The sequence below is a fragment of the Nicotiana tomentosiformis genome, chromosome 2, assembly GCF_000390325.3.
Source record: "Nicotiana tomentosiformis chromosome 2, ASM39032v3, whole genome shotgun sequence".
Lineage (NCBI taxonomy): Eukaryota > Viridiplantae > Streptophyta > Magnoliopsida > Solanales > Solanaceae > Nicotiana > Nicotiana tomentosiformis.
Window position 1 is genome coordinate 166,089,628 of NC_090813.1, and position 24,524 is coordinate 166,114,151.

At 36.2% G+C, this 24,524-nt stretch overlaps 1 protein-coding gene across 3 annotated transcripts; it reads right to left on the bottom strand.

Moving 5' to 3' along the window:
* Positions 1 to 12,391: 12,391 nt before the first annotated feature.
* LOC104115284 (uncharacterized) lies at positions 12,392 to 13,948 on the bottom strand. 3 transcript variants are annotated; one of them, XR_011414378.1, is made up of 3 exons: positions 13,761 to 13,948; positions 12,780 to 12,891; positions 12,392 to 12,628 (listed from the first exon to the last, which is right to left on the bottom strand). XR_011414378.1 is itself a non-coding variant. In XM_009625875.4 (3 exons), exons 1-3 carry the CDS (start codon positions 13,715 to 13,717, stop codon positions 12,499 to 12,501), a joined length of 300 nt encoding a protein of 99 aa, XP_009624170.1. In that variant the 5' UTR covers positions 13,718 to 13,761; the 3' UTR covers positions 12,392 to 12,498. The 3 variants fall into 3 exon arrangements, 2 of the variants coding, with proteins under 2 accessions (XP_009624170.1, XP_009624169.1); XM_009625875.4 differs by having other exon boundaries at positions 13,660 to 13,761; XM_009625874.2 differs by lacking the exon at positions 13,761 to 13,948 and adding an exon at positions 12,988 to 13,653.
* Positions 13,949 to 24,524: the final 10,576 nt, after the last annotated feature.

Consider the following 24,524-nt stretch of genomic DNA (forward strand, 5'->3'; position numbering starts at 1 on the left):
AATATGGCTTTAATTTCCTAGAGGCGCTTATTAGGAAAAGCGCCAATTTTTCTAAGTGTGGGTACCGGGTCTCGGCCTAGCCTAGAGTTCGGCTAACATAGTAAACAGGAAATTATGTACCTTGCTCTTCTCGAACTAGGACTCCACTTACCGTAATTTTCGAGACTGCTAAGTACAAGTAAAGTTGCTCGTCTGCTTTCGGAGTATAAAGCAGTGGCGGGCTCGAGAGGTACTTCTTTAACTCTTCCAATGCTTGTTGGCATTCCAGAGTCCATGTAAAATTGTTCTTCTTTTTGAGCAGCGGGAAGAACTTGTGACTTTTATCTGAAGACTTTGAGATGAATCGGCCTATGGCGGCTATGCGCCCTGTTAATCTTTATATGACCTTAACATTATTCATGACTGTGATGTATTCGATCGCCTTGATCTTATCGGGGTTGATTTCGATACCTCGATTTGATACCATAAAGTCGAGGAACTTGCCCGAGCTGACCCCGAATGCACACTTCTTCTGGTTGAGTTTCATGTTGTATTTCCTTAGTATATCGAAGGTCTCCTACAAATGTGTCAAATGGTCCTCTGCTCGTAGGGACTTAACTAGCATATCGTCAATATAAACTTCCATTGACTTACCTATTTGTTCTTCGAACATTCGATTTACTAAGCGTTGATAAGTGGCACCAACATTTTTAGTCCAAATGGCATTATATTATAACAATAGGTCTCGTACTTAGTGATGAATGAAGTCTTTTCCTGATCCTCTGGGTTCATTTGTATTTGATTGTACCCGGAGTAAGCATCGAGAAAACTAAGGATCTCGTGGCCGGCCGTGGCACCGATTATGCGATCGATATTCGGCCGAGGAAAAAAGTCTTTAAGACATGATTTGTTTAAATCTTTATAATCTACGCACATCCTAAGTTTATTTCCCTTTTTAGGGACTACGACTACGTTTGCTAACCATTCGGGATATTTTACCTCCTGAATGGATCCTATTGAGAAGTTTGGTTACCTCGTCCTTGATGAATGCATGTTTTACCTCGGACTGGGGTCTTCACTTTTATTTTACCGGGCGAAATTTCGGGTCCAAGCTAGGTCGATGTGTAGCGATTTCCGACGGGATCCCTATCATATCTAAATGAGAACAAGCAAAACAATCCATATTATTGATAAGAAATTTAATGCGGTTTTCTCTGAGCTCGAGGGTTAATCCCATTCCCAGGTATAACTTTTGATCGGTTAGATGCCCGATCAGTACGACCTGCTCCAGCTCCTCGACCATCGATTTGGTGGCATCGGAATCCTCGGGGATTATGAAGGATCGAGGGATCCAATAGTCATCGTCCTCGTCTGTTCCCTGCTTTTCCAATTGAGTCGAGGCTGGCAGTTGTGATTGCTATTTAGCTTCTTGTTTTCCTTTGGACTCAGATCCTTTTGTTGACGAAAGTGCCGATATCGGTATCACTTCGTCAACCGCGAACATCTCTTTGGCAGCATGCTGTTCCCCGTGCATTATTTTTACTCCATCCGGTGTTGGGAACTTCAGCATTTGGTGAAGTGTTGAAGGGATTGCCCTCATATTGTGAATCCAGGGTCTTCCGAACAAGGCGTTGTATCTCATATCGCCTTCGATCACATGGAACTTGGTTTCTTGAATAGACCCAGCTATATTTACTGGTAAAATTATTTCTCCTTTAGTCGTTTCGCTTGCCATGTTGAAACCATTGAGAACTCGAGCTGTAGGCACGATCTGACCTTGTAGGCTGAGCTGCTCCGCAACCCTCGATCGAATAATATTGGCCGAGCTTCCTTGATCAATTAAAATATATTTAACTTGAATTTTATTCACAAGGATAGAGATTACCAATGCATCATTTTGGGGTTGTGAGATCCCTTATGCTTCCTTATCGTTGAATGATAAAATGCCTTTTGGTACATAGTCTCGAGTTCGTTTTTCCCTGGTGATCGATACCTTAGTGCGTTTGAAAACAGGCCCTTGTGGAATATCGATCCCATCAACGATCATGTGAATCATGTGTTGTGGTTCTTCCTGCTCGTTTTTCCTGTTTCCATCCCTGTCTCTAAAATGAATTTTAGCTTGGTCGCTCAAGAACTCTCGAAGGTGACCCTTGTTGAATAGACGGGCCACCTCCTCCCTTAGTTGTCTGCAGTCTTCGGTTCTGTGACCATGTGTACCATGGTATTTACATATTTGATTGGGGTTGCTTTGGGATGGATCGGTCTGTAGGGGCCCGGGCCATCTAGTATCTTTGATTCTCCCAATGGCTGACACAATACCTGATGCGTCGATGCTGAAGTTGTATTTTCATAATCGTGGTGCCTCTATGGGGATCGACACGTTTATCGAAACCATTTTTGCTCATGAGCCCTCAAGAGCTCTGTCCTCGATCGTTCCTTCGATCATTTCAGATGGGATTGCGTCCTGGGCTGCTGTTTCTACAATCTGCATTGTATGTTCGATATCGGTCTTTGTTCGATCGAGGTTCTCTGTCGATATCTCTCTGAGTCCTTCCAACGGGCCTGATCGGATAAGCGGAATCGAAAGGGGTCCCTAATTGATCATCCTCGACCCTAATCTTCGACTGGAATCGATTATGTACATAGGCCCAGGTTATCACTGGGTATTCAATTAAATTCTGCTTTAGCTGTCGTGAGGCCACCGAACTACGATCGTTCAAACCTTGAGTAAAAGCTTGAACAGCCCAATCGTCTATGACTGGTGGTAGTTCTATGCATTCCATCTGGAACCGAGATACGAACTCCCTCAACATTTTGTTATCTTTCTGTTTTACCTTGAAGAGGTCCGACCTCCTAGTCGCAACCTTTATTGCTCCGGCATGTGCCTTTACAAAAGAGTCTACAAGCATGGCGAATGAATCGATAGAATTAGGTGGCATAATATGATACCATATCATTGCCCACTTCAATAGAGTTTCTCCAAATTTCTTTAGTAGAACCGATTCGATCTCATTATCTTCTAAATTATTTCCTTTTATCGCACATGTATAGGAGGTGACATGCTCATTTGGATTGGTGGTCCCATTGTACTTGGGGATTTTTCGGCATGCGAAATTTTTTTGGAATGGGCTTCGGAGCAGCACTTGGGGGAAACGGCTTCTGCACGAACTTTTTTGAGTCCATACCTTTTATAATTGGTGGTGCCCCCGGTATTTTGTTAACCCGGGAGTTATATGTCTCTACTTTCTTGTCATTTGCCTCGATTTTCTTTTTTCCCGTTTCAATTCGTTTAGTGAACTCCTCGAGCATTTTCATAATAATGGAGTTAGTCCCCGATTCATTGGCATTCGACCTTTATGGCACTGGCTCGGTCCTGTGGACGACTTCTGGTTCTACCCCACTCGGCGCCCGATGTTGATTTTGTAGTTGCGCTATAGCGGCTTGTTGAGCCTGTAACATTTCAAATATCAATGAGAGGCTGACTCCACCATCTCCTCCGCCCTGCGTACCTTGACCACCAGATCGACATTCCCTGCGTACGCTGCCTTCGGGATCAACGCCCAAATTTGTATTTAGGGCGATAAGTGAGCCGACGTCGATGGGATTTTCAATTGGTACTCCCTCGAGATCAGCCTGAGGCACCTCGATTCCTGGGGCAGCTATATTGTCGTTCTCCCCGTGAAATTCGAAACCGTTGTCACCATGTGCGGGTGTTGTTTGTGAGTTTGACATTTTTTTTTCCTTAAAACAAAAACACTTACAAGAACAAGCGTAAAGTAGTGTGTGTTATCGGAATCAGTATTAAGCAATCACTATTATCCTTTGCCCCACGGTGGGCGCTAAACTGTTTACCTTTAAAATTGGATAACAATTAAACTTATAATGTGGGTTTAAGGATACATGATTTCACTTAATACCAATTGAAATATATAAAGATTAATGATAGAATTATACAATAAAGTAAATCAAACCAGTATATGAGTAGAACTCAACCCTTGAGTTAGAGTATCCTCGAACTGATTTATGCAAGGACAATAAAAACACAATAAGCTGAAGAACAAGAGTGTGAGCGAGAAAGAAAATTATATTATTTTTATATCATTTGTGTCCACAAATGGTTGGAACCCTCCTTTATATAGTAGAGAAATTCTATATATGGTACAATTCTAATTACAGAAGGAAATCCCATGATTAACTAAATAACCATTCTTGATTCGATCCGTTTCGAGATTTCCGCCATGATCTTCGACCAATCGCGGACATCTCGCTTTTCCGTTACTACGCTATCTTCGGTATTACTCGATGCCTGTATCGTTCGGTCTCGATTGCTGTCGGCCTCGATCTTGGCAGGTGCCTCGAATCTCGATCTCGGTACCTTGTCTTCGTGCCTCGATCCGATCCACTTCGGAGTCGTCCTTCGATGCAAACTCTCGATCTCAATCAAACAGTAAAATCGAGTAAGCCCGGTTTTAACCGATTACAACAACTCTTTCCATTTATAAGATGAGAGTTAACAATGAAAGATCTTGCAACAATTAAATGTCTTGTGCTATCCTCTGATGTGTATCTTGATGGATACAAAATGTTTCTGTGACAATCTTAATATATATTAAAAGTAGTTTGTACTAAGCCAAGTAGCAAGCTAATAAAAAGTCACTTGGCAATTTTAAAATAAAATCTATTAGACTTACGTAATAAAAAAGGCAAGCTAATGAAAAGCGATTAATTTTAAGACACTATCTATTTGGTTGTGTGATAGAAATGAATTTGAATAGAAGGATAAACTTTTTAATCTATAGATAAGTTTTTGAATTTGATTAAAAATGAATTTAACGATAAGCAATTTTATGAACACGTGAATAATATGGTGAAGGATATTATTCTAAACAAAAAATTTCAATTAATAAATATAATGTTCCAAAACGATGAAGATATTATTATTATTATTATTATTATTATTATTATTATAACGTATAAATAAATCTATTTAAGACTATTTTAAAAAGCGGTCAACTAAATTTTTTTTGACTTCCCTAATAATAATATAATATAATATAATATTCTTTGATGTGTGAGTTGTGTAACTTTACACATTATTGTTGCAATTCATTAAGTGATAAGATTTACAAAATTAAATGTAAATGAAATTTGAGTTGGAGAAAAGGGTGAGTAATGGGTTGACATTAAGTCAAATTGACAAGCTAATAAAAAATTACATGATAATGTAATAATATTAATTAAAGAATAATACAATAATGATAAACGAGTAACAAAAACAGGAAATTGTTTTAAAAAAAATAAAAATAAAAATCAGCATACAAATAAAATATTGGACTTGAATTTGAGGTGAGAAATCTTTTTGTATTAGGATGAGAAAGTGTAACGACCCGACCGGTCGTTTTGAGCATTTACGCTCCTTTCAACTATTTGAAATCTTGAATAACTTCATATGATATATTATGACGTGTATGCATTTGTTGGTGTTGATTTTCAGGTGTTTCGAGATTAGTTCGGAAGAACGAATTTCATGTTGGAAGCTTAACTGAGAAGGGTTAACTGGAGTTTGACTTATATGTAAATGACCCCGAAATAGAATTTTGATGATTCCAATAATTTCGTATGGTGATTTTGGACTTAGGAGCGTGTTCGGAAAATTATTTGGAGGTCGGTAGAAGAATTATGCTTGAAATGGCGAAAGTTGAATTTTTGGGAAGTTTGACCGGGGAGTTGACTTTTTGATATCAGAGTCGGAATTCAGTTCTGAAAATTTTAATAGACCCGTTATGTCATTTATGACTTGTGTGCAAAATTTGAGGTCAATCGGAATTGATTTGATACGTTTCGGCGCAAAATATAGAAGTTGGAAAATTTGAAAACTCATAATTCGATTCGATGCGCGATTTGTAATTTCGGCATTGTTTGGCATAGTTTGAAGCCTCAACTAAGTTCGTATTGTGTTTTGGGATATGTTGGTATATTTGGTTAAGATCCCGAGGGTCTCAGGTGAATTTCGGAAGGTTAACGGAATGGATTTCGGACAAAAGGAGCTACTGAAATTTTTCTGCTGCAGAAGCTGTTTTTGGACAGCAACTGGTGCAATCGCAGAGCTGACTTTGGAAGCTTATATCTCAAAATCTATAAGGAATCTGAAAATTATCAAAACATAAAAGTTGTAGCTCTTTGATTTTAGTTTTCATAAAGTTAAACCATTTATCATCTGGACATTTGTACAAAAAGTTATGATTGGCTGACTGAAACTGGTACTGCAGATTTTGGCTACAGCAGTGTGCATCGCCAGAAATTTCTACTGCATAGAACTGATTTTGGGAGCTTATATCTCGCAATCTATAAGGAGTTGGGCAATAAGCAAAACATGAAAGTTGTAGACCTTTGTATATAGTTTGAAGAAATATAAACCATTTGGCAGTTGGAGTTTAGTACAAGAAGTTATGGTTGATACTACATGCTGTCGGGGAAGAGTTTGATATTTTCAGCATAAGCATGTAATGATCCAAAGGTCCATTTTTAGTTCTAGAGATCAAAATTCGATTTCGAGACTTCCAAGATTTTGATAATGAATTATAGGAGTGATCTGGAAAGTTTGGTCTAATTTCATCAAGTCGCGATTGAGTTTTTAGCGCGAAACATGAGTTAATTGTTTAACGAACAAAATTGGTATCACATTAAGAAAATGAGCTCCGAATTAAGTTTTGATTGAACGAATAGGTTCGTATTATTATTTGTGACTCATAGGAATAAGAATCGTCGAATTCCAAATTCGTATGATGGAGTTAGAGCATTTTTAGTAAAAACAAAACTGCTGGTGTAAACAGTTTTGGTGCGCACCTTTAGCGACCGGATTTGACACTTTTAGCGATGGGATTGGACTTTTAGCGACCAGAATAGTGTGTTTTGGGTAGAAACTTAAGGGCAAAAAATGGTCATTTCCTTCATTTCGTTTCGGATTTTTGGAGCACGGTTCTTGAGCGATTTTGAGGATTTCTTCAAGACTTCAACATGGGTAAGTGTCCTATATCCAAAAGTGATTATATTTCATAAATCCATGATTATATTCATCATTTATTTCGGATTTAAATGGAAGAAATCAAGATTTTTGCAAAACTTTTCAAGAACGAAAATTTTAGGTTTGGAGGTCGAGTTGTTATCGGAATTTGATAAAATTGGTATGGGTTGACTCGTAATTCAATGGGTTGTCAGATTTTGTGAGTTTCGTCAGATTCCGAGACGTGAGCCCCACAGGCGATTTTTGAGTTAAATTTCAGATTTTTATGAAAAATTTACATTTTCTTATGGAATTAATTCCAATAAATTTTATTGACTGAATCGAATTATTTGTGGCTAGATTCGAGGCGTTTGGAGGCCAATTTACGAGGCAAAGGCTTAGCTGAATAAGAATTTCATGATTTGAGGTAAGTAACAGTTTTAAATCTGGTCCTGATGGTATGAAACCTCAAATTATTGTATTATGTGATTATTTTGGAGGTGATACACATGCTAGGTGACGGGCATGTGGGCGTGCACCGTGAGAATTGGGACTTGGTCCATTCCGTGAAACTGAAAAGTTGAATAAGCTTGTTGTTAGCTATGTGCCCTTTCTGTGCTTTAGAAATTTGACAGTGAATCATGCTTAGGCTATGTGTTGGTGTTGTAAAGACCACAGAGGTCGTGTATATGTTGAATTATCTGCTAAATTATTATTTTGTACTCAGTCACTTACTTGTTTATTTTATCTCAGTCTATTGTTCATTATTGATGCATCATATTATTATTATTTGGGCTAATTATCATGACTATTGAGAGCCCGAGAGAATGGAAGGAATTATGCCTGAGTGAGGCTGAGGGCCTGATTGTGAGATATTATACTATAGCACGTGAGTTGTCCGTGCAACACGTGAGTTGTCCATGCGGATCCAGATATTACTATAGCACGTGAGTTGTCCGTGCAGCACGTGAGTTATCCGTGCGGATCCAGATATTATACTATAGCACGTGAGTTATCCGTGCAACACGTGAGTTGTCCATGCGGATCCAGATATTGATACTATAGCACGTGAGTTGTCCATGCAACACGTGAGTTGTCCGTGCAGATTATAGCGCTTGGGCTGTAGGAGCTCATCCAGAGTCTGTACACCCCAGTGAGCGCAGGTACCTATTGAGTGTAAGTACTGAGGGCTGAGAGCCGAGTGATTGAGTTGTTGTGATAAATTGAGTGATTGTTGCCCTGAGAGGCTGTACTTGCTTTTCATTTGTTGTTGCACTTAGTTTCTATCTGTCATTGTTGTGAAATCTTTGAAAGATTTTTATATCCGGATTACATGAACTTGAACTATATAAAAATTGATTTGACTTAAACTGCCAGATTTGAAAGTATGTCTATTCTTTGCTGGAATAACTGAAAATGAACTATAACTGTGTAGCTCGTCACTATCTTTAGTTCCTTATTTATTATTGTTACTCGCTGAGTTGGTTGTATTCGTACTACACCATGCACTTCGTGTGCAGATCCAGGTATTCGCGGACATAGTTGGTGTTGATTCTTTCGCACAATTAGTTTTTCGGAGATTCAGAGGTAGTTGCCGTATTTCGCAGACCTTGCCTCTCCTTCCCTATCTCCTTGTTTACTGTATTTGGTCTTAGATTATTATAGACCGTATTTTGTAGACTTGTATTCATATTAGATGCTCATGTACTTAGTGACACCGGGTTTTGGGAGTATTTATATTTGTACTTGCGAGATTTTCTTCCGCTGAAATTAATCATTATGTTTTCGTATTTAAAAGATATGTAGTTTATTGAGATTGTCGGCTTGACTAGTATTGAGATAGACGCCATCACGTCGGGCTAGGTTTTGGGTCGTGACAGAAAGGTTTAAATTAAGGAATTTCAAGAAACTTGTTAAAATTTTAAAAATATAATAAATTCTTAACATGGGTAATTTTAATAACGATTGAAATTATAATTGAAAACAATATAGAAAATTTAATTATTAATTGTACGTTCTACTATAATAATAATTATTAAAAATAATGCTAAAATTTTCACAAAAGGGATCACCCATAGTTATTAATATAGGTCATTTAAGAATTGATATTAATATTAAAATATTATGTTGAAAATAACAAAGAGAGAAAATTTAATTCCTAATTGTACTTACTACTATAATTAAAAATAATGCTAAAAATTTCATGAAAGGCTTCACCGATAATTATTAGTATAATAGAATACAAAAAAATAATTAAGTCTATGTTATAAATCTTTATATTTATAAAGGTATAGACTGTTATTTTATTCCCTAGAAAAAATACATATATTGAAGGGAAGAAAAGGATGAACAAATATTTTAAAAAATTTAAGCCATTTGTAAATAATAAATTAAAACATAATGTAATAATCTACTAAATAAGACATGATTTTTGTTATAAAATATGTTGGACCAAAAGTGATCATCCTTATAATAATACTAACTCTATTTGTGTCAAAACCTTCTAAATTCAAGCAAGATCTTTGTATTAATGCATATGCAGGATAAGGAAATCTATCTTTTTGTAAATGCACATTGTTAGCTATGAATAAAATATGGAGTATATGCATATTGATTGTGAGGAAGTCTATCTTTATGTATATTTGTTTGTATATGCTTATGACGCTTACACTCTCAATAAATCCTTAATTTCTTTTTTCTCCTCATTTTTTAAAGTTATGACTAATGTTTTTTTTGTTTTTTTTTTTATGTCCATTAAACATACGATCCTTCCTACTGACAATTAATGCATACGAGTCTGTTCTTTAGTTACTAATGTTCTTTTAGTCTCATAAATATTATATTTAGTAACAAGGATGCTAACTTTATGTACAAGTCAAATTTAAGGATGCAAAAGTTAATATAATTAAGTACGAATTGAAAGATGAAGGAGATAACTGAAGCATTCATTTAGCAGAAAATTATATGGACTAATTAACAATATTAAAAATTATCCATGTTCTTATTTCTTTTTCATTTGCTACATGTTTCTTTTTACTCTGTAACATACAGCGATGCACAAAGACAACCTATATATAAGAGATGATAATCACAAAATAGACAAGTCATTAGCAATGAAAGATCATGAGAACAACATTTTACTTTAGTACTTTGTGTTATATCTAATATATTCAAATGTTGCTCTCAGAATTTGTATGCATAATTTTATTAAATTTTCATACAAATCTAGATTACTTGTGTGAAGCATGTGACGAGAAACTATTATCTATATTGTATTATTATTATTATTATTATTATTATTATTATTATTATAATGAAGGAAGAGGAATGTGTAAAAGTTATATGCTATGTGACAAGCTATTAATTAAACATGGCAAATTTTGGACAATACTAATGGTTTTTTATTTTTTGGTTGACTTTTGATTTTTTTTTCCTTCAAATTTGAATTAAAAGACAAAGCTATTGATTTTTGAACTGAGTGTACATATTCTTTTATTTTCATTCGAATTCAAATAGATCTCTGATGACGATCTGATACATTTTTAAAAATAGAAGTCCGTAGCAAATTAAAAGAAGTAACGTAAAAATGGATTTTTGTTTTAAAAAAATAAAACTTTCTTTTCTTGAATAATGAGAACAATTTTACGAAAATAATTCTTACTCCCTCCGTTTCAATTTAGATGATGTAGTTTGATTTGCCACGGAGTTTAAGAAAAAAAAAGACTTTTGAAACTTGTGGTCTTAAAAACTTAAGAGGTAAAAGATTTGTGAGGTCATGACATTTGTGTGGTTATAAAAGCTTTTCATTAAGGGTAAAATGGGTAAGATAAAGAGTTTAAAATTGAATTATTTCCAATTGTAGAAATATATTATTTTTTTAGAACGGACTAATAAAGAAAGTGTGTCATCCAAATTGAAACAGGGGAGTATATTTTTACTACAAGCATTTTCTGAAAACAAAAGAAGATAACAAGATAATCTGTATATAGGGCCTGAAAAAGAAACAATGACGGGGGCCTTTGATTATAAACAACTAGTAATTATGTCCGCGCTTCGCGCGGTTAAACTAACGACATTATATTTTTTATGACATCGAAATATTAAAAGGGTTGCTGATAGTAGACACTTAATTTTGTACTTCCGTCTCAATTATTTTCTAAAAATTTCTAGTTGATATATTTAAGTAAAATACTTCTACTTTAACAATTTAAGAATTTAATAAGTCTATATTCAAGTAATATTTTACTTTTCTTTACCTTTTTAAAAAGAAAAAAATAGTTTTAATTCTCGAAATACACCAAAAAGAAATGCAAAAATAGTTTATCATTTACTACTTCCCATTACCTTGACATTTTGAATTAATTTTTTGCCGATAGTAAACACTTAATTTTGTACCTCCGTCTTAATTATTTTCTAAAAATTTCTAGTTGATATGTTTAAGTAAAATACTTCTACTTTCCTAATTTAAGAATTTAATAAGTCTATATTCAAGTAATATTATACTTTTCAATACCTTTTTAAAAAAGAAAAAATATAGTCTTAATTCTCGAAATACACCACACACAAAAAGGCAAAAAGTAGTTTATCATTTACTACTTCCCATTACTTCCCATTACCTTACATTTTGAACATTTCTTTTCCCGATGACATCTTTGAATTCCTCATCTCCCATTTTGTCATTTTCTTGTTAATAATCCATCCCTTTTTTCCTATCATTTTTTGTTTTGATAATTTTCTTCATGTACACCTTATATTTATTTTAATTCATTCCAATATTATCTCCCCGTTCCGACCTTTCCTAAGCTTCTTTTCATTTTTTTTCACCTTGCTTTACTTTTTAATTTTCTTCTTCCTTTTTTCTCATACTCATATCATTCAATTTCTCCACATCCTTCCTTAAATAATCTAAGTCAATTCCCCTTTCTCCTATTACTAATTAAGTCATTTTTCTCTCTTGATCATTTTTTTCGTATATTATATTTTGTGCTATATAAAAAAGTCCAAAATCACTTTTTAAATAATCTTAATTATACCCCCCTCATCCTCTCTCTCACACATCTCTTTATAAAAGTAATTAGAAGTTAAAAATAAAGGTTAGACATTTAAATGTTTAACAAAATATAGTATAAGTTGTATCTAGAATACATTTTTTTAATTTTTTTTCTTGTTTAATTTATTTTCTAATATTTCACTCTTTAATTCTTCTGTAAACCAGAAATCATTATTCTTCCTTAAATAACCAAATCAACAATCCTATTATCTATCGTATACGCCTATTATCTGAAAAATTCTAAAAAAACTTAGTACTCTTTTAACCTATTCCTCCTAGCATTCAGATACGCTTATTATCTATCTATCTATCTATACATATATATATATATATATATATATAGAGAGAGAGAGTGTGTGTTCACTTAGTATAATCATTCCTAATATTCAAAAATATGGTATTTTTACACCCAAAAAAGCAAAACTATTACATATGAACTCACACTACAATTACAAGCTGCAACAGATTAAGAGTACCAACATATGCATACATCATTGATGATAGCATCTTCATCAAGCTTGTATTTGACTCCCCAAATAATGTCATTTGTAGCGACATATGTTATTCTCTTCCCTATTCCTTTTTCTCTTGGAAGCCTGCAACAGATTAAGAGTAGCAAAATATGTATTATTGCATATGTTACAATTTTAATGGCAGTTGTTTCACTTTTTCTCTTGGAAAAAAGAAAACATATATTTAGTAGAAAAATAAGATAAAAGGCAAACATTTGAGAACAAAAATAAGTACTTTTCTTGGCCAAAGAGAGGTACAAAACTGTGAAGAAAACGATACTCCCATCCTCCTAAAATAAGTTTATCAAGAAATTTTATTCTCAATAAAATCCTCAAACTGTGAAGACCTACAAAAATAAAGACAGAAAGATTATCAAATATTCAATTCCGCATCCACAGTCAAAGCTTATCACACATATAATAAGAAGGCAATCAATTCTTACCATACAAAAATTGAGAAGGCGATACACAGAATTCATCTTCTAAAGAAAATCCAGTCACTATACTTATAGTACTCAACATTTCCTATATATGCGGCATTATCAAGAATGAAAACTACATTGAGTAGAAAACAGTACTTTACTCAGAGAAGAGTCATCCTAACATCTCAGTCAGAATTCAAGAATTACTGAAATACAATGAAGAGAATGTGATTGTACTACACAGCATGTAATGATGAACTTTTAGAATAATAACAGACATGCCAAAAAAGACTTTGAACAACCACTTCCATCTTTCATTGCTCGAGTGCACAATGAAAGGCCCTATGTTCCTCGCCGTGCTTAGATTGGCTGAAAATTCCCATGGATTAGGCTTTCTGGTTCGAAAGATCAAAGGTGAACGTCATAGGACATTCGTTATATGACATCAACAAATTTCAGAATCTCATTTTGGAAATCTATGATGAATATTCCATATTTAGAAACTCAAAGGGAAAAGTCCCAAATTTTCATCTTCAAGTTCCAATATAATAGAGTCCACATGCTGTTTCAAGAGAACCCATAACAATTTCCAACATAAATATGCCTACAAAAATCTTTGAACATCTATAAGAAGGGGGAAAAAACTATTTAAGAAAAGAACTATGTCTTTTACAATTGGAATGTGCTGTCTACCTTCAAGAGAACCCATAACAATTCCAACATAAATATGCTTACAAAAATCTATGAACATCTACTCGAAAAGAAAATAGACAGAATTTTAAGAAATGAACTACCTCTTTTACAATTGGAATGTGTAGTCTTCATCGCCTTTTTGTTGTTTTCCCGGAGAGTGATTTTTACATATAGAATTCTTTGCAATTTGAGAAAACTATTGTGTCGTTTGTGGGGATGTATAACGTCCGAAAACGACATGGTAATAAATTTGGACCGTTGCAATTTTAAGGAAGAGAGGAAGAGGTTAACGGAAAAAGAGGGAAAGAGGGAAGTGTAATTAAAACAATTTAATGTAATGACGTTTCAGTGTTAAATGAAATAAATGAGTTAAAAAGCAAAATTTTAAGAAAAAAGATAAATACTAATCCTAGTTTATAAGAGGTGCCACATCAGCTTCTTTTGTCCCTCTTATATATATATATATATATATATAGAGAGAGAGATTAATCAAGAAAATCTGTTTGGAGAAAAATATAAAATTAAGTAATTTTAGTTGTAATTGCTCGAGTTTAATCATCAAAGACTTGAAAATTGATTATTAAAGCAAAGATTTCAAGAGAAAATCTGTTTGGAGAAAAAGCGATCATCTCTACAATGATGTATACGAGTCCGTTTGGCCATGAAATGATTTTTACTTTTTTTCGGAATTTTTTCACTTTTATTCGAAATTAGTGTTTTGCCATAAAATTTTTAATTTTCACTTTAAGATGAATTTTGAAAATTTTCAAAAATTTTAAAAACTCCAAAAAGCTGTTTTTCAAAATTTTCACTCAGATCACTCACAAAAATTCAGAAACAACCCAAAATTATATTCATGTCCAAACACAATTATAATTTTCAAATATCATTTTCACTTGAAAAAAATTCACTTTTTTCGAAATTTTACAATTTTTACGTCCAAACGCCCACGTAGACTCCATCTTATTCAAGAATACTCATTGCGGTCATTAATACGTGATTTTTATGGGTTTATCCATCACACCAATTAAGAAGAGTTTTTACACACTTGATCATTTTTTAACTATTATTTAAAAAAATAGTATTATTTATTTTTTATTTCATAAAGGGCACTTTTTTTTTCATTATTAGCATATTACAAAAATTAAGCCCAACGTTCATCTTCTTCACTCCATTTTTTAAAATCTGATGCATATGTGAATGCTATCTAAATTCAAGATGTATTGATTTATACGTCTTTTATACTTTGTATATCAAGTATCACTTTAATTCAAAATGTATTTTTATGTATATAATTTTTGTATATTTATTTGTGAAGTGCCATCTTATTTTAAGATGTATTTTTAATGTATATTTCAAATATGTTTTATATGTCAAGTGCCATTTTAATTCAGGATGTATTATATATATATATATATATATATATATATATATATATATATATATATGCTTTTTTGTATATTTGTATGCCATCTTAATTAAATTTAAGCTATATCTTTTTTTATGTATATTTCACATGTCTAAGTGTCATCTTAATTGAAGATATATTTTTTATGTATATTTTTTATATATTTTATATGTATTAATTTAATATATATTTTGTATATATTAACGTATATTATTATCGAAGTAAGATCTTTATATTAAGAAAGGGAGAAAGAAGGAAGAGAAAAACTTTAGAAAGATAATTAAAAAGAAAACGAATCGAACAAATTTAGAAAACATATTGGCTTCGGCAGAAAATAAAATTAAGAAGATGAAGAAAAAGAAGGAAAGCTAATAGATAAAGAGAAAAAAAGGCATGATTTTTGTACAAAGAATTATTGACTTTCCATTCAAATTGCTTATGTTTAGAGATTAATAATTAATATTTCTATTTTAATGGAGCTGTGTGATACAAATATAAATATTTTTCTGCTACAACTGTAATATTGAATTTCATGCTACGAATTTATTATATTTATTTTAAATTGTGACAGTTATGTAAAGTTTCCAAAAATATTTTCTCTCTTAATATATGGGTGTGGAAGAAGAAATATTCTCCCTAAGTAATTTCCTTGGAAAAAGAAATACTCTCTCTCTAGTCAAAACTCAACAACCTAAAATCAAGAATTGAATAAAATTAATACTCCATCCATTTCGAGAGTAAGTGGATCGCCGTTGAATGAATACAAAAAAGACTAGAATTTTCATCGACAGAAATTTTCACTTTGTATCTATCATTAACTGTTCTGTAAGTTTAGTACTCTCAATTTATTTTTGCGGGAATTTTTATGAGAGAAACCCTGTATACGGGTGAAATCGAACCCTTGAGACGCCTCGTTTCCGATGAAGTAAACGGAGTAAGGAATGTGATGGCAAGGAACCGGAATCGAGGCAAGAAGCCCCTCGACCCGGGGTGCGGGGTAAAACACCCACCCTCAAAAATATCGGAGCCATGACCCCGGGATCTGTTCAAATCCCAAAAGGCCTCAGAGAGCACTATCAGGCAATCGAGCACGATTAACAAAAGGCTGTGATATTCGTGGCCAGCCAGATATCACGGCAAGGATCTCGGCACGTATCGGCGCAAATCCGGTGATTGGTTAAATGGAATATTTTTACTTTTTATGGAATTGTATTTAGAGTAGAACTCCCCTAATATATAAAGGGGAGGGGGGAGGGGGGGTCTGATTATTCATTAGCCACACTATAACATGCATATCAAGGCAATATACTCTTATTTTCTCTGTTATTCAAGATTCTCACTTTGTTCATCAGTGCTTCATTATTGCGAGTCCAAGATTGAGGGCAGGCATTTCTTAAAGGTTGTTATTGAGTCCGGAATCACCCCCTTAAGTGGTTTGACAATTTATTACGTCCTTTATCTATTTAATCTAACGTAATTTATCGTTTATATTAAATTAATTCGCGTATCCTTAAAATCACATATAAATTTAAGTATTATCCGTTTTTAGGGTAAATAGTTTGGCGCCCACCATGGGGCAAAGAATAATAGTGGCAATTTGATACAAATTTACATAACACACTCTATTTTACATTTGTTCTTTGAGCTTTTAATTTCAGTTCAAAATTTAAAATGTCGAATTCTCAATCTGCCCTTTTGAACGTGGATGCTGAGTCCGGCCACCATGGCGAGAATAACAATGTGGTACCCAGCAACGGGTGCCCCCTACTGACCCCAGTGGTATCCCAGTCGCTGATCCGATCGACGCTAACTCACATGTGGCTATCGAAGTAAACTTGCCTACTAACCCCGAAAATAACATTCGCAGGGGAGCCCGGTCGATGGCCCGGAGTACACACAACGCGAAAGTGACGGGATCAACTTGCCCGTGATCTTCGAAATATTACAAGCTCATCAGGCAGCGATAGCCCAGTTGCAAAACCAAAGCTGCACTCCCAGCATAGTTGAGCCCGAATCGTCCCGGAAAAATGCCCGCAGAAATAAATCGGCCACAGAAAGGCCGGGTGAAGCAGAGCCTGGGACTGTAATGACCCAATCAGTCATTTTGACTTTTAGAACCCCGTTCCCTAAAATAAAACTTTATGTATGTGCTTTTAATAATTTATAACTTGCGGGAATGGTTGGTTCGGGATTTGAAAGTGTGTGGGTTGAAATCGGAACACTTGGTTCATTAAGTTTGCTTTAAAAGGCCAAGTTTTACTTCGGTCAATATTTTGAGAAAACGACCTCGGAATAGAATTTTGACGATTCCAACAGTTCCGTATGGTGATTTTGGACTTAGGAGCGTGTTCGAAATTTTATTTGGAAGTCCGTAGCTAAATTAGGCTTGAAATAGCTAAAACAAGAATTTAAGTTTGGAAGTTTGATCGGGGAGTTGACTTTTTGATATCGGGGTCGAAACCCAGTTCCAAAAATTTTCATAGCTCATTTATGTCATTTATGATTTGTGTGCAAAATTTGAAGTCAATCCGACTTGATTTAATAGGTTTCGACATCGAATGTAGAAGTTGGAAACTTTAAGTTTCATTAAGCTTGAATTGGAGCATAATTCGTGGTTTTAGCATCGTTTTATGTAATTTGAGGTTTCAAATAAGTTCGTATAATGTTTTAGGATTTCTTGGTATATGTGGTTGAGGTCCCGAGGGCCTCGGGTGAGTTTCGGATGATTAACGAATCAAAAGTTGGACTTAAAAAGCTGCTACAATTTTTCCTTTTGCTGGATATTCTAGGTTGTGATCGAGCCCAAGATCGAACTCAGGGTCGACAGCCAGGGTCGAAGCCAGGGGCGAGGCTCAGGATCGATGCCATGATCGAAGGCCCAGGCTCGATGCCATGATCAAGGGTCATGATCGAAGGCTCAGGCTCGATGCCATGATTAAGGCCATGATCGAAGGCCCGGGCTTGATGCCATGATCGAGGGCCCAGGCTCGATACCATGATCGAGGCCATGAACGAAGTCCAGGATCGATACCATGACCGAGGCCTAGGCTCGAGGGCCATGACCGAAGCCACGATCGAGGCCCAGGCTCGAGGGCCATGATCGAAGCCACGATCGTGGCCCAGTTCCGAAGGCTGCCTGGGCAGATTATAAAGGAGGGAACTTCGTCCCATTTACCATTTTTGATGAACTTGAGCTTGAGCAGAAGAGATATTTGGCAGATTTTCAAGGAAAAATATTTGGGTAAGTGATTCTAACTCGGATTTGGTCAATATACACGAATATATCATTGTTTTCACCATTTAATTAGTGTATGGAGATGGAAATTTGAGAAATTTTTAGAAATCTCATAGAAACGAATTTTTGAGATTTCAGTATCGATTCAGAGTCAGATTTGAGTGAAACTGGTATGGTTGGACTCGTTATTGAATGGGTTGTCAGATTTCGTAATTTTCGTCGGATTTCGAGACGTGGGCCCCACGAACGAATTTTTAATTAATTTCGAAATTTTTATTGAAAATGTAGTATTTTCTTATGAAATTGATTCTATAATTTTTGGTGACTATATCGAATTATTTTTTGTTAGATTCGAGCCAATCAAAGTTGGATAATCGAGGAAAAGGCCTACTAGTAGATTAAATCAGAGCAAGACGAGGTAAGTCTCTTGTCTAATCTTGTGAGGGGAAAATTACCCCATAGGTAATTAAAGTAATAATTGTTGCTAATTGTGGGGGCTACGTACGCACGTGGTGACGAGAGTCCGTGCGTAGCTACTATTAATACTAAAGTCCGAGTAGTTTAGGACTCAAAGCATGAATTACTTGTGTAAATTGTATTTTTTGTTTAAATAATAATATATATATATATATATATATATATATATATATATATATATATATATATATATATATATATATATATTACGAATTGTTTGATAAAAATATTAAAGGATGAAAATCTCATATACTTAATTTTCGATTTAAATTAATTAATTGTTAAGAGAAATTATTCTTTCTCCCGAAATTATCTTAATAAATATACTCTCTTTCCGGAGGCACATAAGAAAATGTCCTCCTTTCTTGTGGAGCGGGCCGAATGCCTCGGCAGGATAGATGCATCTAAGGATCGTGCTGCACGTCCCTCGGCAGTGTACACGACATTCTGGATTGGGCCGTATGACCTTAGCAGAAATCATGCCTAATAATAATAATTACACGATACTTTGATAGTCTATTGCAGCTTGTGAAGTTATATTGATAAATTGGAAATCTTTGGGATTTAAAGGAATTATTATCTTTGTTTGTTAAGGAATTATTGCTATTTCTGTAAATGAGGCTAATTGAAATTGAAAATTTATTGGAATTGAAGGAATTTAATTAATATATTGAGAATTGTTGCGTTTGAAGGAATTTAATTATTTATGCTGGTTAAATAAATTATTGTTATATTCTGTGAATCATGCTGATTTAGATATTTTAGTTTTATTTCAATTATTATTATTGACCCATGGTGAGTGTCAAAGTCGGCCATCTCGTCTCTACCACTTCGAGATTAGGCTTGATACTCACTGGGTACACGTTGTTTACGTACTCATACTACACTTGCTGCACCTTTTGTGCCGGACCTGAGGTAAGTACTAGTGGGGGACCTATCGTCTTACACCCACGTTATCCAGAGGTATAGTGGTGAGCTGCCTTTCTGAGCCATTCTGCAGCTACCAGTGTCTTTTCTTATATTTACATTCTGTCTATTTTATTTCAGACAGTATTTGGAGTTTTGTATAAACTAATAGATGATCATACACTTGTGACACCAGGTCTTGGCACACACATTGGTAGAATTGGGATTTGATTATTTTTCTTGGATTTTAGTTAACCGGTATCTTTTCTATTTTCTTTAATATTGCTAGTAAAAGAATAAAATTTCTTAGAATTGTTTTTTTTAAATAATTGATATATGCTGAATTTATTAGTTGCCTTTCCTAGCTGTAGTATTGGGCGCCATCATGACTTATAGGTGAAATTGGGTCGTGACAACATGGTATCAGAGCAATAGGTTCACGTAGGTCTCACAAGTTATGAGCAGATCTAATAGAGTCTTGCGGATCGGTACAAAGACGTCTGTACTTATCTTCGAGAGGCTATAGGGTGTTAGGAAACTACCTTTCTTCATATTCCATCATGCAATTGATATAGTACTAAATATCCTTCTCTTATTCTCTCACAGATGGTGAGAACACGCTCTAATGAGGTTCTAGACCATGGAAGAGCTACTCCCCCAGTTGCTAGAGGCCGAGGGAGGGCTTTAGCCCGTGGTAGAGGGCGAGGACGTCCCAGGACTGTTCCAATTATGCCACTAGTGGATCCAGCAGAGAATCCCATTATTGAGGAATAGGGTGAGGTGCCTGTGGCAGAGCCAGCTCCGGTGGATTTCACATCTGCACCTGGATTCCAGGATGTTATGGGTCGTATGTTGCGGTTCATGGACCATATGACTCAGGCCGATTTTTTTGGCAGACCCAGCCACATCCCAGGCGGCCGGGGGAGCACAGAACCTACCATATAGGCTCATGGACAGGCAGCTGCTGTATATCAGACCCAGGGTGCACTATCCGTGGGTGGAGCCCAGCTAGTAGCAGCAGCTACTCCTGAGCCCAGGCCAGCTGCAGCCGCTGATCCTCAGAAACTATTGGACAGATGGACTAGACTACATCCTCCTGTCTTTGGGGGTGAGCGACATGAGGATCCCCAGGATTTCATTGATCAGTGCAAGGATAGACTATACAACATGAAGATATTGGAATCTCATGGGGTAGACTTTGCTACTTTTCAGCTAGAGGGCAGAGCCCGTAGATGGTGGCAGTCTTATGTTCTTGGCAGACCAGCAGATTCTCCTCCCATGACTTGGGACAGGTTCACCTGTATTTTCCTGGACATAAATATTCCACCCTCTCAGAGGGAAGAGTTGTGGTTTCAGTTTGAGCATCTCTAAAAGGGTCAGATGTCAGTGACCGATTATGAGGCGAGGTTTTCTGAGTTATCTCTCCATGCACTTATGACACTCCCTACTGAGGCGGAGAGAGTGCGGAGGTTTGTTGCAGGTTTACATACTGGCATTCAGGCCACTATGGCTCGAGAGGTTGATATGGGAACTTCTTATGAGCTAGTTGTGGAGATAGCCCGCAGGATTGAGGGTGTACGTTAGCGGAGCCGAGAACAGGTTATGAGAGATAAGCAGTTTAGGTATTCTGGAGAGTTCAGAGGTGCTTCGTCTCGGGGCATAGGTCAGTTCGTGAGAGGACAGTCCAGCAGGCCCCCATATCTAGCACCACCTCCTCCTCGATGTGCTCTAGTGCGACCTTATCTTAGTGCTATACCAAAGAGTTCTTATCGTCCACCAGCTATTCAGGGTCCTCCCAGTGGGTATTCAGGTCCCCAGGGCTAGACACTTAGTTAGCAGCCCATCGCACCAAAGAGTTGTTACGAGTGCGGGAATCCCAGTCACATACGAAGATTTTTCCCCAGGCTTTGGGGTAAACTAGTGCAACAGGGTCAACAACCTATGATTACCAGACTAGTTGCTCCACCAGTTGTCCGACCACCAAGAGTTGGAGGACAGGTGGGTAGGGGCCATCCTAGAGGTGGAGGTCAGCCAGGTGGAGGCCAGCCAGTTGGCGTTCCAGCTCGGTTCTATGCTTTTCTGGCCAGACCAGTTGCAAAGGCCTCAGATGCCATGATTACAGGTATTATTTTTGTTTGCGGCAAAGGTGCCTCAGTATTATTTGATCTAGGATCTAAGTATTCATATGTGTCATCTCTATTTGCTTTATTCCTGGGTGTTTCTCGTGAGTCCTTGAGTACTCCTGTTTATGTGTCCACTCATGTGGGCGATTCTGTTGTTGTGAACCGGATCTACCGGTCCTGTATTATTACATTCTGTGGTTATGAAACTAGAGCAGATCTCATATTGCTTGAGATGACTGATTTTGAAATTATTTTGGGCATGGACTGGTTATTTCCATATCATGCTATTCTAGATTGCCATGTCAAGACTGTTACCTTAGCTATTCCAGCACTTCCTAAGCTGGAGTGGAAGGGTTCATCTATTAGTTCATTTAATCGAGTTATTTCTTTTATAAAGGCTCAACACATAGTTGAAAAGGGTTGTTTGGCTTATCTAGCCTATGTTCGTGATACTACTGCAGAGACTCCGGCTATTGATTCTGTGCCTGTAGTTCGGGAGTTCTCCGATGTATTTCCTTCAGATCTTCTAGGTATGCCACCTGATCGTGATATTGATTTATGTATTGACTTGGCTCCAGATACCCAGCCTATATCTATCCCACCGTATCGCATGGCTCCGAAAGAATTGAAAGAACAGCTTGATGAGTTACTAGCCAAAGGGTTCGTCAGACCGAGTGTATCGCCTTGGGGTGCACCGGTATTATTTGTGAAGAAGAAGGATGGAACAATGCAGATGTGTATTGATTATCGCCAATTGAACAAAGTAATTATTAAGAACAAGTACCCGTTATCGCGTATTGATGATCTATTTGACCAGTTGCAGGGTGCTAGGGTGTTCTCTAAGATCGACTTGAGGTCGGGGTACCATCAGTTGAAGATTCAGGATTTGGATGTTCCGAAGACTGATTTTCGGACTAAATATGGTCATTATGAGTTTTTGGTGATGTCCTTCGGTTTAACTAACGCCCCGGCAGTGTTTATGGATCTGATGAATAGGGTATTTAGGATAAAAATATTAAAGGATGAAAATCTCATATACTTAATTTTCGATTTAAATTAATTAATTGTTAAGAGAAATTATTCTTTCTCCCGAAATTATCTTAATAAATATACTCTCTTTCCGGAGGCACATAAGAAAATGTCCTCCTTTCTTGTGGAGCGGGCCGAATGCCTCGGCAGGATAGATGCATCTAAGGATCGTGCTGCACGTCCCTCGGCAGTGTACACGACATTCTGGATTGGGCCGTATGACCTTAGCAGAAATCATGCCTAATAATAATAATTACACGATACTTTGATAGTCTATTGCAGCTTGTGAAGTTATATTGATAAATTGGAAATCTTTGGGATTTAAAGGAATTATTATCTTTGTTTGTTAAGGAATTATTGCTATTTCTGTAAATGAGGCTAATTGAAATTGAAAATTTATTGGAATTGAAGGAATTTAATTAATATATTGAGAATTGTTGCGTTTGAAGGAATTTAATTATTTATGCTGGTTAAATAAATTATTGTTATATTCTGTGAATCATGCTGATTTAGATATTTTAGTTTTATTTCAATTATTATTATTGACCCATGGTGAGTGTCAAAGTCGGCCATCTCGTCTCTACCACTTCGAGATTAGGCTTGATACTCACTGGGTACACGTTGTTTACGTACTCATACTACACTTGCTGCACCTTTTGTGCAGGACCTGAGGTAAGTACTAGTGGGGGACTTATCGTCTTACACCCACGTTATCCAGAGGTATAGTGGTGAGCTGCCTTTCTGAGCCATTCTGCAGCTACCAGTGTCTTTTCTTATATTTACATTCTGTCTATTTTATTTCAGACAGTATTTGGAGTTTTGTATAAACTAATAGATGATCATACACTTGTGACACCAGGTCTTGGCACACACATTGGTAGAATTGGGATTTGATTATTTTTCTTGGATTTTAGTTAACCGGTATCTTTTCTATTTTCTTTAATATTGCTAGTAAAAGAATAAAATTTCTTAGAATTGTTTTTTTTAAATAATTGATATATGCTGAATTTATTAGTTGCCTTTCCTAGCTGTAGTATTGGGCGCCATCATGACTTATAGGTGAAATTGGGTCGTGACAACATGGTATCAGAGCAATAGGTTCACGTAGGTCTCACAAGTTATGAGCAGATCTAATAGAGTCTTGCGGATCGGTACAAAGACGTCTGTACTTATCTTCGAGAGGCTATAGGGTGTTAGGAAACTACCTTTCTTCATATTCCATCATGCAATTGATATAGTACTAAATATCCTTCTCTTATTCTCTCACAGATGGTGAGAACACGCTCTAATGAGGTTCTAGACCATGGAAGAGCTACTCCCCCAGTTGCTAGAGGCCGAGGGAGGGCTTTAGCCCGTGGTAGAGGGCGAGGACGTCCCAGGACTGTTCCAATTATGCCACTAGTGGATCCAGCAGAGAATCCCATTATTGAGGAATAGGGTGAGGTGCCTGTGGCAGAGCCAGCTCCGGTGGATTTCACATCTGCACCTGGATTCCAGGATGTTATGGGTCGTATGTTGCGGTTCATGGACCATATGACTCAGGCCGATTTTTTTGGCAGACCCAGCCACATCCCAGGCGGCCGGGGGAGCACAGACCCTACCATATAGGCTCATGGACAGGCAGCTGCTGTATATCAGACCCAGGGTGCACTATCCGTGGGTGGAGCCCAGCTAGTAGCAGCAGCTA